Below are 15,220 nucleotides of genomic sequence, written 5' to 3' on the forward strand. Positions count from 1 at the left end.
TATACTCCTGCTTGCACTTATAACGTGGCGTCACGATCGTTCGGATGTAGGATGCGTTTAAATTATAACAGATTTATTTTAATATCGATGATTTCTTGCCTGCCCAATCTAGCGTAGCAGATGAGTAAATTCATGGAATTTCCGTTCATCGATAATCGAACAAAGTGGGAAACTGCGATTTCGTAAACTGCCGGTACGGCAAACCCCTGCAGCGCGAGCGCTCTAAGGGGGTTCCCGATCGTACCTCGTCCGCCGCGATATCGCTAATTTTAAAACTTACTTTAAACCGGTAGATAACGTGCGTTAACAGTCAACTGGATATACTATGTCAGCGTATAAAAATACGCGTATTTCTATCTCATATCTGCATATCGAGGAGAGGAGCGGCGCACGAGGTAAGAGTTGAGAGAAGCGGATTCGCGACCTCCTCAACGGCAACGCAAACGACGACCGTATCGACGGGGGTGACGATGACGGTGTGTGGCGGTTCTACTTATACAATAATATCGGTAATCGTTAATAATTAATTATCAATAATGTCTCTAACGTTAATTCGGCCGGCGAGGCTTTGGCCCCCCCGGGCGGCGAATAAATAAATAAACCGATCCATAGAAAAACTTTCATGCCACGTACACATGTGTGAGGGATGACTACGTATACGCGTAACGTACTATACAAATAGGTATGCGTTTTCTGGATCTCTGGCTTAATTCTTCCCTTTAACGTATATTACGGTATGACTTGTTTAAAATTATTGCATAGTTCGCACTTTTCTTTCTTTTCTCCTCCCCTGGCCACAGGGCGGGCCATCGGTGCACCAAACTTGAGACCATTCGACCCTCGTCCTAGGTAACGCTCGTTAACTCAATTATTTGGAGGTCCGTAATTCTTCACTCGGAGTGCAAACATGGCGGATGCGTAGGTGAAGGTGCGGTTCTCGAAAGTCTTTGACAAGTTTACGTGGAGAGGGTTCCCCCGTTCGGGGGAGGAAAGGCGCGGGTGGAGTCATCGAATCCCGGAACCCGCGTTTGACCCCCGTTTCTGTCGTTGCTCGCACGTTTACGCGTATCTCGAGTAGTCGAGTAGGCTCGATTTCTTTCCATGGACACAAATATCCTGCGGCCACGTAGATTCGAGGACCACGCAGGATCATCTTCGAGGTCCTGGCTTCTTCGTCGGTCTGCATTGCGTTCCTTAGAACTTTAATCCTCCTCCTCGCTCTCCTCGGTGGGACCGTACATGTCGGCTAATTTGTCGAATCTGGGACCCCAGGCTCCTAGGTACTCGTACTCGTGTTGCTCGTCGTCCGTCCCTGTAATTTCACCACTGTTTTTAACACCCTGTTTATATCTTCTGATTTCAACAGGTCGTTAAGAGCACATGAAAGAGTAACAATGTATAACTGAGGAATCAAATCGTCAGTGAAAGTATTCCCCGAATTGGGTGTACCAATTCGTTTCAAATTTTACTACGTGGATATGGAGGCTCTAAAGTGGCTCCTGAAACTCATTAAATTTCATTTTTCATCCAAAATTTATTTATTAAATGTATAATGTTAGTCTAATGTTTAGCGTGATCTACCACAATATTTGATGTAACCAAGAGTTAACCAAAGAATTTGGTCATGTCAACTAAAAATTGGATTGTCCGCTACGAAAAATTTGATGGATTTAATCAAATATTTTTCTGCGTGCAGTAATATGGTAATTCTTATGTAAATGAAAGTGTCTTAATAACATTTCAACGATGTTAATGGCGAATATTATAATACTATGGAAATTGTTCCCTTGTTAAATAAAAATACGTGAACTTGTCGCTATCTTACCGGAAGCCAGGGAAGACAGCGAACCCGCGGTACTTCCGCCACCCTCGTACGCATAGTTTCGAAGATCATCAAAAGGTGGTGCATTTGGATCACTGTCCGCCCTTTTTTTGTGGTCTTCAATGAAAATACCCATATTCGGCTCCGGACCCAGTGGATCTGAAAAATAATTGTTTATAGAATTCCCGACGTGTCGATAACGTTATTTCCTTCGATAGTATTATTTTTCTACGATTACTCCAGTATGTATAATAATAAAAAGTAGTGTTAACGTCAAATACGTACAAGCTATTTTGCACGGTGGCAATTTCCCCCCTAATTCCGGAATAGGTCCACCGATAGGAATTTGAAGAGGTGTGATGTCGAAAGCTGTCATATCGTCTTCCCCGCCACCTTCGTCATCATAATTTATGATATTCTCTCTCACGTCGTCGTCAGGGCCAGGGTACTTAATATGAGATTCCCTCCTTCTGTTGTACACCACGAATACCAGAACAAGTACTAGAAACGAAGTGAACGACATTACATTTCAGCAGATAATTACAGAAAGATTAAACTGCAGCTTTCATATATTTTTGGTCATAACAGTTTCAACGCAACCAATTACCTCCTTCAAAAAAATTGTTCATATTCTGTATCTGTCTTTCGATTTAAAGGGAAAAATGTTGATGTTTAGGAAATCTTACCAAGAATAATCAAGAGGCAAACCAAAATGGCAGCCAGGGCTCCCATGCTGAGTTTCAAGGTTTGTCCCTCTTGCACCAATTCGCAGTTTTCTCCCCAGAATCCGTCAGGGCAAATACACCTGTACCGGAATCTGGGATCTTGATTTATGCATCTTCCTCCATTCAGGCAAGGATAGTCGATACATTCGTTCTTATCCATGCAACCCTTATTATCAGGTGAAGGTATCCTTCCTTCTCCACACCTGTTAAAATCGTAGCACACTTGGCTATAATTCTTTCTAACCATTTCAACCATACCAATAGTCCCACGACTTAAAGTTATATAATAATTGTTTGAAAATAGAAAAACTTACGTGCAGTCATACATATTCCAGAGATCGATGCACTCGAAGGGATCAGAACAGATAACATTGGCGCACGGCTTGTTTGATGGACAATTTCTTTCAAGGTTTCTCGCCATGGTGGCCTGTCCCCATTGAGTGCCATTCATGGCAGGTGGAAGAGGAAGATGTTTTCCTTCCAACCTTATGTCATCAAGGCAACCTAAGATACAAAATTGCTTCTTAAACAAAATCCAATAAGAATAATCTGACATTGCGGGCCATGCAACGTTTTTCAGTAATTCCTTTTATGATATAGTTATTTTAGAAAACTATTTTTTTAATTAACAAATGATTTTGTCTGGTTCAAATACGTCTGTATCGAAATTTCAACAGTTCTCTGCACTGATTTCAGAAACACTCGAAAATTATTGAATCGCTTCAACATGGAGTCTTCTCATCTATGATGGTTTACCTTGATGATAGTCCGTATCAACCTCGTAGGTGCGAACTCCGGTGTACTCTGCCTTCCCACCCGCGTAGACACCTTCACCTTTGTCCACCTTTAAACATTGGTGGCCTTCAAAGGAGAAGGTCTCGTTGAACCTTCTGCCTTCACCACCATCGAGTTCCAGAGTCGCGGACGATCCGTACCTCGAAACTCTCACAGTGTGCCATTGACCGTCGTCAATAGCTATCGCTGTCAACCAAATGTCACGTTCCTCGGTCCTCAAGCTGTTCAGGTTGTACCTGAAGTGCAACCTGCTTTCCTTGATCTGTAAGCGCAACAAATAGACTAATTAGGCACTCAAATTATTTTGCCAAATGCTCCAGATTGGAGAAGATATTCGATCAGTCTTACGTGAGATATTCAGCAGTTAAACCAGATAACACTCTTTTTTCATTATGACATATATTTAAATCATGAATTATAAGCGTGCGGTAAAAGTTTCATGCGTGGAGTCTAAAGTAAGAAATTTTGAGCATTTGTTATAATTTTATCTTTTGGACGTTGTTTCTATTAATCTAATAAATGTTGCCAACTGGTTAGCGACGTTGGTTTGTTCATCTATGAGGCAATTGTATTCTGTATCAAAAATATATATAAAAGTGCAAGAACTTTCGCCGCATCGTGTATGTATTGTACCCAGCTCGTTTAATCTAATACCAGAAATTTTCATAAAAATTCAAGGAATCCATACCTCCAGAACCGCGTACTCCCTATTGTGCTGGTCGCTGACCCTGAAGAGTTCACCGCGTGCTTCTCTGGTCCTGAACCTAAGTTGAATCTGGGTGGTGTACGCATCAGGTTCGAAGGAAAGTGCATACTTGATGTAGCTTTGGACCTTGAAGGTAGTCGGTACCGTTTGCGTCATACATCCAGGTCCTGTCCAGCCAGGATTACACTGACATCTGGCCTCGGTGAAACTGCCAACGCAGGTTCCATGTTCCCAGCACCTAAATGTGGACTCTTGATTGTTGCAAATCTCCTCTGTCTGTGGACAACCCGCCACACTGTTTCTGGAGAGACCTGGATGGGCCAGATCGTACAGTTTGCTGTTGTGGAAGAGGTTCTTGATGCAGCCTTCGAATCCCTTGCCGATCGGCATGTACTTCCACTTGTAGTGGTCAGGGTCGAATTGCTCGGCGTAGAGACCTCCGATCTGCAGAGGTGCGTTCACGTTCAGGTACTCGTTAAATGGCGGAATTGTGCCCTGGGCCAGGCAAATGGTGTCGTTGAATTTCGGGGGAGATCCGTCCTCGGACTCGGTAACGTTCGCCGCTTTGCAGAAGTCGACGATCAGCTTCACCGTCTGTAGAGAAGTATAAATGAAATGGATTCGTTAAACGCAGGGAAATTGAAAAAAAAAGAAACACCGATACCGTTGCATCGAGGTGTTTAATTTACCGGAAAGATGGATAGATTTTTTAGATTTTTCAAATTGCACGGTAAATACAAGAGTGGGATCATTTGTTTGTAAATCAAGCCTGACGATATGGACTATTAACGTTTTTTGCGGTTTTACCTCTCAACGACGAGATTTCATCGTTTGCAAAAAATGGATATGAAACGTCAATCCAATTCTAACTCCATCAACTTTCGCAATATCCCGAGCCACCCTCGTAACAAAATTGCCGGTGCATTAGTGCACGACATACAGCGAAACGAAGTTGGCAAAATGATTTCCGTCAAAAAGATACATTTTGTAAACTCATCTCTGAAAATTGCTACTTGCTATTCGAGCTATTATCCGAAATCATTCCATAGAATATTTTGTTATTACGAATCAATGGGATTATATTTGTAAAAACTATGAAATTCTGGAAAGTCAACGGACCTCGGTGTTCCAAAAGATGTCGAGCCTGTGCCATTGGCCGTCGTCTAATGTGTTATTAGTTGGCACTCTAAGTTCCAAAGTTCCCGAACCAAAGTCTATCAACAATCTGGGACGTCCATGATCCAGCTCAATCACTATGAAATCTAAATAAAAGTGATAAAACGAAATGGTATTAAAATCGTACAAATAGAGCAGGGAAATTCAATGGAATATGTGGAAACGACCATTGAGGGAAACCCACCAGAAACCATAATCTCGTCAGGTTCAGGGGGCACGATGGGACCGTTATACAGCAATAATCCATCGGCTTTTCTAGTGATAAATTCGAAGCTTAAGTGGCTTTCATCGCACATTTCTAGTGCCGGATACCAAGCCCAACCATTTCCTCTAAAACCTCTTGTTGTCTGTTGACACCTCGGACCGTTATATCCAGCTGGACATTGGCATCTAAACATGGAAATTTACCATTAGCAACATTTGTAAATTCTAATAAAAAAATGTGAGAAATCCTCCCAGATTCTGAATAGCACAATTAATTATATATAATCTGGTACTATTTTTTTTAGTAAACTTACGATAATCCAAACCGCCCTTCGATGCATCTTCCCCCATTATAACAAGGACTACTTCTGCAAGATTCACTTTTCGTGAAGTTCCTTGCTCCGCAGGTACATTCCGCTATTACGTCTACTCTGACTCCTACCAGAGCAGTTTTATTAGCATTAACCATGTAAGGAAGACTACTGATGTCCAAAGTGTTGGTGCAACTGCCTTCGCAGATCTCGTTTTCGTATAAGCACTCGTCAATTCCAACCATAGTGATATTAATGCCAACATCCTTTTCAATCTGTTCAAATAATGTAATAATCGCATTACTCATTAATTTAAAATGTCCAATTAAGGGAACAATACAATCAAATCAGACGTTAAATCATCTCTAACGGAATAATAAAAATAATGCTTTATTGATTTCTTGCTAGTTTTGCATTGTTCAATATAACCGCAAAAAAATAGATATTAGAGTTACTTAGAGATTCCGAAGTAATATAAAATGGTAAGGTTGATAATCAAAGAACTCACGTCTTCTCGATGCATCAACACGATTCCATTGAGTCTAACTGGTTTGTAATAAGGTGATCCATGAGCAGCAAATCTTATATCGGTTAAAGGAGGATGTTTTTTACGTAACTGTACACTAAATACATCTACATTTTCCCTTTCGATGTTGAGCAGCTTGGCTAGTTTGTCTCTAAACAAATCTGCTTTGCTTCTCGATATAGACAGCGTCTGTAAACATTCAAAAGATCCCCGGAATTAATTGTCTAATTAGCATCGGTTGATCGTATCTTGTACGATTTCTAACGACACTTACTCTGTAATCCCAAACGCGAATAAAGTCCTCATCCGTGATTCCAGATATCCTGACGGACCCGGAATTGAGGACTGCTTCGTAAGGTATACTCTTGATAGTGACAGTGACATTAGCCCTTACGTCTGTCTGAGTATGCTTTCTATCGTAGACCTTAAACCGCAGGTGATATCTCCCATCATGTGTCCCAGATTTCATGGATATCATCCCTGTGTCCTCGTGTAGCTTAAATTGAGTATGTTCTAAACCTTCCCAATAGAATTTTTTATCGGGCAAGTCCCAGTCATCCAGATCGTAGACGTAAACCCGCCCTATTTCTGTATCCGGTGATTGACCCTGAAAACGAAATATTTTTATATTTAATGTTTTCATTAGAAAGAAAATATATAAACGCATGAATAGTGCAACGAGGATCTTAAACACTCAGAATGGTCTGTAAAATAACATGCTTTTGGCATGACACCTACTGCGTAATTATATACAAATATATCTTTCGATCCAGGTTGCATTTTATTATCGTTAACGTCTCCTATGACAACTGTCAAGGTGCTGGTTCCAGACATAGGAGTAGTCCCGGCATCCTTTATCACGATCGGGATAAGGTATTCCTTCTGCTGTTCTCTATCAAATGACCTCAGAGAAGACACAATTGCCATTCCGTCACCATTGGCACCCTCTGAAGTAAAAAGTGTTCCTTAGTAGTTTTCCTTCTTTCTTAATACAAAAGCAGTAAATCTCGAGGGACCGCTACATTAGAAAATATGTTGATCCTTTAATAAAATTAGATCAAATTATTACTTACTACTGTCACTCTCGACCTTGAAGCTAGCCTTGATAACATCATCCGCATTTGGGTCCATTCTGAAGGTAAACGGAGGGCCATTGCTTCTAGATCTATCGTCATCATCCGTGGCCAAAATTTCTACTACTCTTCGTGGCTGAACGTATTCCTGAAGAACCGGTCTGTAATCTTTGATAAACCTAGGTGGATTGTCATTGATATCTTGCACAATTACAGTGAGGGTCGCAGTCGCAGTCTTCGGTGGTATACCGTCGTCGATTGCCAGAATTTTGACCTAAAATTAAAGGAACCCTTGTTATCACCCTTATCTTTAGTTCAGCTCTGAAGAGATCTTGAAACCGTACATGCGTGATTATAAAAATTCGTGTCTAAATATGTGGATATTAAAGCTTCTTATAGAATTGTTTATCAGCAGACTTATCATAGGGTAATTGTGTTACACATGGAAACAAAGACTCGACACAAACCTGATGTCTCGGCGTTTCTTCTCGGTCGAGACTCCTCTGGATTGATACGGTACCATTCTCGTTGATGAAAAACTGCCTTTTACGGTCGGAACTGCGATCGATTGAATAGGACACTTTACTTTTACCACCCTGGTCCGGATCTGTGGCATTAAAAGTCTCGAGGTTCATCCCGATCCTCGCATCTTCCTGGACAACTGCCTCAATATTGGCTCTGGCGAATTGAGGTTTGTTGTCGTTGATATCACGAAGTCTCACTACCACCCACGAATAGGCTACGTGATATTTGTCGTTGTCGTTATCTTCACCCTGTAAAATATTAATCCGAGGATAAATATATTTCCTCACAAAACGCCAATATTGGCAGCGTCTCGATAGTAACTTCTAATTTATAATAAATACAATTTACCGCTTGAACTACGAGTTCACGTGTAAAAGTGTGCGATGTGAAAAAAATGTGTTTCGTGATAGTAGCTTGAAATATTATGTCGAACTATGAATAATTACATGTTATAAAATTCACGGATAACGGATATTCTGGCAAGAAGTTCCCTGTTCTTTTTAGAAATACCTTATCGTTGACTTGTATCCTAAAGCGAAACCCGTTGCTCTGTAGCTGGTCCTCGTAGTCCAGTCGTTGAACAATTTTTAGAGACCCAGTACCATCGTTGTTTCGGACCATGGTGAACTTGTCAGCACCGTATCCACTGTTCTCTATAACCTAGGAAAAACAAAAAGTACAGATTTGAAAATCCTCTTTCATGAAATCGTACATCTATCTTGATTTCCGCGATATCTCGCGAAATAAATAAGCCACACGTTTTTTTTCGTTTTTTTTTTTTAATTACAGGATAGACCTCTTTTCAAACAGAATTTTCTTTTCAACATATTTGTAAATACCCGCTGATTAATCAATTGATACGGAAAAGTCGCGATGGAAATCAACGAGATTGAATACCTTGTACTGGAATTTATTGGTCTCATCCTCATCGTGGACCGTGACAGTGAGGATGGGCATTTCCGGCAGATTCGATCCATCGTCGGTCTCGTCGACTTCTGTCAACCATTCGTCTTTTGTGAACTGGGGCGGCATGTCGTTTATGTCTTTCACTCGTATCGACGCTGTCCCAGTCCCTGAAAGAATCTCGAATTTAGCGAACGTTTATATCGGGCCCATCCCCAGAGAGACGTACCTTTCAACCCCCCGCCATCCATCGCGACGACTTGTATCGAATAATCCGGTGTACGTTCTCTGTCTAGACAGCAAACCGCCGTTTTTATCACCCCAGTTTCGGATTCGATTTCGAAAATCGGGGAACCGGTGTCCTCCTCGATCACGTTCTTCTCGATCGAATAAACCAACTTCGCGTTCGTGCTCTCGCTGGGATCGTCATAATCCACCGCGGTCATCGTCATGACCACCATTCCTGTAGAGCGATGAAATTAACACGAAATCCACTCAAAATCCTTTACACTTTTCCTTCCTTTACCTCGAATGAAGTTTTTTTTTTTCAAAAATAAGCTTTGATACGCAAGTGTTACCTAAAGTCTTAAGTTGACGTGAAAGTGGCGGCACAGAGGTTTCGTTTATGAAACTTTTCTCTGAACTGGGTGTACCGAATCGTTTCAGACTTGACAATTTAAATACGGAGGCACTAAGAAAGCGTCCTGAAACTTAGGAAATTTCAATTTTTACGTAACTTCTTTATCAGTATTTTTACATTTTCTTATAAAAAATGAAATTTCATGAGTGGCAGGACCTTCCATTATAGCCTCCATATTCGCGTTGTAAAATTTAAAACGATTCGGCATATCCAGTTCGGAGAAAAGTTTCATGAACGATTGACTCTTTAGATGTCCCTTTCACATCCCCTTAATTGAAAAAAAAAAGAAATGTTCTTTATATAGCGTTATCGGTGTGATCAAATTAAAAACGCACCTGCGGTCCCGTTTTCGGTGACGTTGCCGAAATATACACCCTGAGGGAATATCGGAGCATTGTCGTTAATGTCTTTCAAGTTCACTTGTACATCGGCATAGCCCACAAGCCCGTCTCCACCTTCGTCTTGAGCAAACACTGTGAACCTCCATTGAGCCCTTCCATTAGGCTGATCTCGATCCAAGGGCTGATTGCAAATAAACGATTACTCAATAAACCCGAAGAACTCAACGAAAGAACATCTATATAATAGAAACCTAAATAAATTCGTTACCTTCAAGACATAAATCTCTCCGGAAGTTCGATTTATATCGAATTTGCTATTCGCAGGATTATCAGGGTCAATTCCCTGTCCTGTCAAGAAGTAGACCACGTCCTGGGGTCTATCCTTGTCCCCATCGGAGGCAACGACCTGCAGATTCGAATTAACATTGTCATCATTGTTTCGATATAATAAGTGAAATTTACTCGCAGTTCCGTAATCTACAGGGTAATTTTCAATAATTGAATTTCACTAGTAACATTTCACTTGAGGTAACTGTCAGAGAATCCCCCTTTCTATTATCGCGCCACAAATTTGTTCTTAGTATCCGTTTGTTTTCAAGTAGTTTTGCGATTTTTCATACCGGAAAAACTCGATTTTAATGTTATACTTGCCGTTTAATAGGCCTTTTCTGGTTAATGAAGTTAAGCAATAACGACGAAGACTAACAAAGTAAGCTTGGGATCCGTTAACGGAAAGGAACCCAACATTTTATTCGCACTATACCAAATGCTTCTTGTTAGATTGCACCAGGAATATATTATTCATTTAAGCGTTAAATTCTTCAGTACCTGTAGGATTCGTTTCGGCAAGTTTCTGTCATCCTCCTCAGTGATTTGAGTCCTGTAAGTCGGACGTTCGAAGACCGGGGGATTGTCGTTGACATCCTTGACGTGGATCACCACCGTCGTGTAATTTTCCTTCAAGTTGTCGGAGGCTGTAAGTCGCAGCTCGTACTGGAACCGAAGGAAGGCGATATTAACAGTCGATATCGATAATCGATAGCTCAAAGGAGGAAGACTAAGCCGTAGATTACCCTCTTCCTAGTCTCGTAATCCAGCGGCCCTGCGACGTAAATGGCCCCCGTCATATTTTTTACGGCAAACGCACCGCCTAGGTTACCGCTCGTAATCTCGTATCGAATACGCGAGGCTGAAAAAGAAAAAAAAAATTGGAAATCATTTGCAAATTTAACGCTAATCATTATCGGAGGCGGAGTAATATCGAACGGGGGAGGACTTCATTTTTTTTTACAGGGGAACAGCCTGCGGTATTTTACGAGGCGATCTTTAACAGCACCGCCAGGTGTTGCAGGGCAGATTGCGTTTCGTTATTTTTACTTTTAACAAGTTTTTCATCTCCTTGTTGCCAGGAAAACCGACGCCAGGTGAATGGACCCTGTTGCAATTCAATTTCCAGGGTACAATTGATGCGAATTTAGGGGCACCTAGTGCCGAGATGGAAATTAGACCCCGTTTTGCCGGGGCAAGATTTAGGGGAGATGTCAATTTACGTTACAAAAGCTCTGTTTTTCCCAGTTTAGGGAGAATAATGGCCTCTGAGCACTTTAAGCCCACGGTCCGCTACTTGCACGGGCAACGAGGTATTAATTCAGTTTCCACTTGTTACCGGAAGAACATGTTCTTGGAGTAGAAAGGATCTAAGACTCTTTTGCATGACGGAGTTTTAATAATAATGTTTATTTACTTTCAAGAGTCTGGCATTAAGTCTTAGGCAATGAGTTTATGATGTGAGTAACACAGAAATTCAGTTATATTTACGTAGCTACTTTGTATGAAAATGTGTTCCATTTGAAATTTTCGTATAATTTGCCCATATTCAATCAATAATTGAACGATTTAATGTTAGTCCGAAAACTGGCATCTTTCCTCCGCGGGCATAAATTAAGAAAAAATTCGGAGGCTGTATTAATTGGATTGTTAAAAATGTATGGAATTTCAGAGGTGGTTATTTATTTTAATATAGAGGTGTACTCACACTCGTCGTGATCCTTGGCGGTGACAGTGAGTACTGTGTGCTGAATGTCCTCATTTTCGTCTACCTCGGCCTCGTAGAGGCTCTTATCAAAATAAGGCGGATTATCGTTTTTGTCGGCGATCCCGATGCGGATGAATTTTGTAACTGTAACAAGAGGAAGCGGAAGATACATGGTTAGTCGATGTAATCCGTCAGGGATGAACAGCACCCACTCAAAACAAATCGATCGAATAGTATTCCGCGAATGACCGGTTCAATGGCAATTTTGATTGATCATCCATTGAATAGAATGCTTGCGGTATTGAAGCGGGAATCGCTGAAAGGCACTGCGTGTACCTGCGTTCGCGGGCAGGCCGTTTGATTGGCCGTAAAAATAAATGAATATTTCATGTATCACTCTTTCCATTTTTTTTTTCCAACCATGACATCGTACGAAACCAAAACCATCCCCGGGGGCCGAGAAAATTGGCAAAATTCAAATCGAGAATGCGGTTGCCAATGTCAAAACTGAATAAACTCGAGAATTACTATAAAAAGAAAATCGGGATATCAAGAGTCATATAAAATATTCTGATATTACCCTATATTTAGCACAGATATATGCCTCGTGAAGACATCATTAAAGTAGGCAATAATTACTACAAATGTTCGTGAAAATTAAAAAAAAAATAACGCTATGCTGAAAATTACACTTTAGGGAAAATATATGATTCGTATAAACTCGCAGAAGAGATACAAACACTCCTCAACTGAATCCTAAAAAAAAAAATAAACAGAAAATTTTGAATGGCGATTAAAATATACATTCTTATCTCGAAGGGAGGGAAGATTGTCAAAATGAAGACTTCCCTTGTTCCATATCGGGAAACACGTCGAGTCTCGAAGTTGGCGGAAAGCAATGTGTTAAGAGCTTTAGTCAAGATCTTTCGGTATGCTCGAGGTAATCCTCCCCCAAGAAGGTGACACCCTTGAGCTTTCGGATCGTTAAGTAAACCCCTACCCCCAGAAAGAGTTAAGTCCCGACCGGAGCCCGACTTCACGTCGCAAGGGTTAAACTCGGATTACCCGAGAATTAATCGTGGCTCGATGCAGGCCCGGTGTAATTGCTACTCGTGACACGATGCTTTCGAACCGGCAGGTAAAAGCAATTAGCTGCCAAGCGATACCTTGTACTTATCGAGTTAAACGCGGCACGTATTCCGGACATGTCCAGGGCGGAGCACGGCTTTGCCGCCTGGAATAACTTCGGTAGGAAGTGATATCAGAGAGTGTTTTACAATTAAGTAAAAACAAGATATCTAATAAAAGTTAGTAATGCAAAATATATTTCTTTTTTACATTTAAAACCCTCGTAAGATGCAATGTCTTTCAACAATTTGAAATTTGTATTTCAATGTTCTACAATTACCTTGTTGATAAACATATGGAATGGAATATATATTTGTTTATCACTTTGGAAATTCTCAACGTTTTCCATCGCACAAGATGTATAGACGTCAACATTACAATAACCTATTTCGTTTCCTCTTACTTGAATTTTTATGCACAGGATTTTTGTAACCCTTATTTATTATTATAATAAATATCCCGTGGGATATTGAACTTTGCATGCATTAAAGTTATATTAAAGTGTAAAATAATGTTTCTTTATATATGAGCGGAATTGTGTTAGAACACAGTTAATTTACTGCCCGAATTTAAGAGTAACGAGTAAGTTTCCATTAAACCATGTCACCGTAATTAAGACTTGGAGTGGGGTGATATTGCATATTTCCCCCAGCGTGCTTCTTTTGCAAGAGTGGTTCTTAATTATCGGGGCTGCAAGACGCGCTGCAATAATCGGTATATCCTCGCCTCGAGTGCTCCAGATTAAATTTGCAAAGCTGTCGGAGGAGCCGTGTACTACTTCGCTAGTAAATATTGCACGCAAGACCGATTTACGCTCATCTGAACTCGTAAAGTCGTCGTAGGAAATGATTGTTATAAAAGGACGAGGCAACGTCTTTCCATTTTATAGAAAATGTATTTAATACTTTATCAATATGCGAAAGTTGCTTAACGACATTAAATGCGATTTAAGGATTGATTTTTATTTTATATTTCAGTGTGCGCAAATCGATCCATAGAATTTATGTTGTTATAAGTAATAAAAAATTACTTTTAGATTTTTTGTACGTAAGTAAGTCGACTTTTAATTATTATTCATTAAGAGAGTGATTTGCAATAGTATTGGCAGAGAGGTTCTTAACAATTAATATGAAGCACTTCTGATTGCAATCTCATTGATGGATTCCTTTCTTTCGCTCAAACTGGGAAAACGTTTTCCATTCCCTCTGGGCTTTCGCTCCTAAAAGAGAAAATTGTTTCCTCGAGTGACGCAGCACTCGTGATTTCATGAAAACCGTTGAAAAATTCCTAATTGCTTTAATGACGTCGTGCTATTGAACCTATTCGTTCGTTCTCTCTCGTTCGTTTCCCAATCTCTCTCGGAAATTCAAATGACGTAGGTGCAGTGGCGACCATTGAATGCATGAATTTTTCAGAATCATAAAAAGACACATAAACTTCTTTAAAAATACAAGAACAATCGACTCGCAAAATTTCAAGAAATTATAAATTCTCAAAATGCTCAATCGTAACTCTCTCAACTAAAATGTATCGTTAACTCACACAATTAATATTCTCATTGATGAAATTCACCTCATTCTACAGAACTAAAAAAAAATCATTTATACAAAATTCGGTTTCGTTAACTATTTTATAAAAGCATACGAATGGTTGAAATACTTCTGTTAAATACTTTTCGGGCTCTTTCTGATTTCGGATTCTTTGACCTAGTTCATTTTCACAGTAATGAAAGCATGTACATATATTTTCATATTTTATGCCCATCTCTATTTCCAAGAACCTGAATACAACGAACGGGAGCGTAATAATCGAACGATAGTTGCCATAGCTGTGGTTATTGCGCTTGCAGTATCTAGACATATGCTTGTACACTGCATAAAATGATTGAAACTCGTCCATCCTCAGGCAAGAAAGGATTGTACCCCGAGGAGTACAAATTTCCGCATTAATACAAAATGCTGCAGCTATTGTTGTCCATCCTATTCCTGGTGTGACGCAATTAATGCCATGCACTCGTTTTCAGCTTGACTTCCTCTCTTTTTCAGGCCTTAATGAACGGTAATGGCGCACAGGTGTTTGATTACGACTCCCACAAATTCGTAATTAATCCGAAATTGATCCATGATGAATTTATTTATTGACCCATGAATTTCACTACATGTCCCGCTGCGTTAATGCGATTGCTAAGCGCTACGTTAAATTGCACACAATTTCTGCGATGAGTTAAGAAACAGTGCAGAATTTCATCACCGTAACTCAGGGGTATATTGCGAGGTTTCACATTGCATGTAAATACGTTTCATTTCATTT

General features: G+C 40.3%; 1 protein-coding gene across 2 annotated transcripts in view; it reads right to left on the reverse strand.

The window, feature by feature from the left end:
• Nucleotides 1-15,220, reverse strand: part of LOC105703233 (neural-cadherin) — a 131,442-nt gene continuing 116,222 nt past the window's right edge. For both annotated transcript variants that reach the window (XM_023435046.1, XM_023435045.1), the window contains 23 exons: nucleotides 11,783-11,926; nucleotides 10,821-10,936; nucleotides 10,576-10,740; nucleotides 10,016-10,153; nucleotides 9,742-9,928; nucleotides 8,996-9,229; nucleotides 8,761-8,936; nucleotides 8,374-8,523; nucleotides 7,806-8,111; nucleotides 7,339-7,612; nucleotides 7,004-7,212; nucleotides 6,540-6,872; nucleotides 6,248-6,454; nucleotides 5,743-6,014; nucleotides 5,409-5,614; nucleotides 5,168-5,310; nucleotides 4,031-4,642; nucleotides 3,304-3,604; nucleotides 2,862-3,051; nucleotides 2,509-2,750; nucleotides 2,108-2,323; nucleotides 1,826-1,981; nucleotides 1-1,312 (listed from right to left, as the gene is read on the reverse strand). In XM_023435046.1, the coding sequence (XP_023290814.1) occupies nucleotides 1,203-1,312; nucleotides 1,826-1,981; nucleotides 2,108-2,323; nucleotides 2,509-2,750; nucleotides 2,862-3,051; nucleotides 3,304-3,604; nucleotides 4,031-4,642; nucleotides 5,168-5,310; nucleotides 5,409-5,614; nucleotides 5,743-6,014; nucleotides 6,248-6,454; nucleotides 6,540-6,872; nucleotides 7,004-7,212; nucleotides 7,339-7,612; nucleotides 7,806-8,111; nucleotides 8,374-8,523; nucleotides 8,761-8,936; nucleotides 8,996-9,229; nucleotides 9,742-9,928; nucleotides 10,016-10,153; nucleotides 10,576-10,740; nucleotides 10,821-10,936; nucleotides 11,783-11,926 (5,087 nt within the window). In that variant the 3' untranslated portion in view covers nucleotides 1-1,202. The remainder of the gene's footprint in view (nucleotides 1,313-1,825; nucleotides 1,982-2,107; nucleotides 2,324-2,508; nucleotides 2,751-2,861; nucleotides 3,052-3,303; nucleotides 3,605-4,030; nucleotides 4,643-5,167; nucleotides 5,311-5,408; nucleotides 5,615-5,742; nucleotides 6,015-6,247; nucleotides 6,455-6,539; nucleotides 6,873-7,003; nucleotides 7,213-7,338; nucleotides 7,613-7,805; nucleotides 8,112-8,373; nucleotides 8,524-8,760; nucleotides 8,937-8,995; nucleotides 9,230-9,741; nucleotides 9,929-10,015; nucleotides 10,154-10,575; nucleotides 10,741-10,820; nucleotides 10,937-11,782; nucleotides 11,927-15,220) is intronic.

The sequence above is a fragment of the Orussus abietinus genome, unplaced genomic scaffold, assembly GCF_000612105.2.
Source record: "Orussus abietinus isolate OABI.00-Male unplaced genomic scaffold, Oabi_2.0 scaffold124, whole genome shotgun sequence".
Lineage (NCBI taxonomy): Eukaryota > Metazoa > Arthropoda > Insecta > Hymenoptera > Orussidae > Orussus > Orussus abietinus.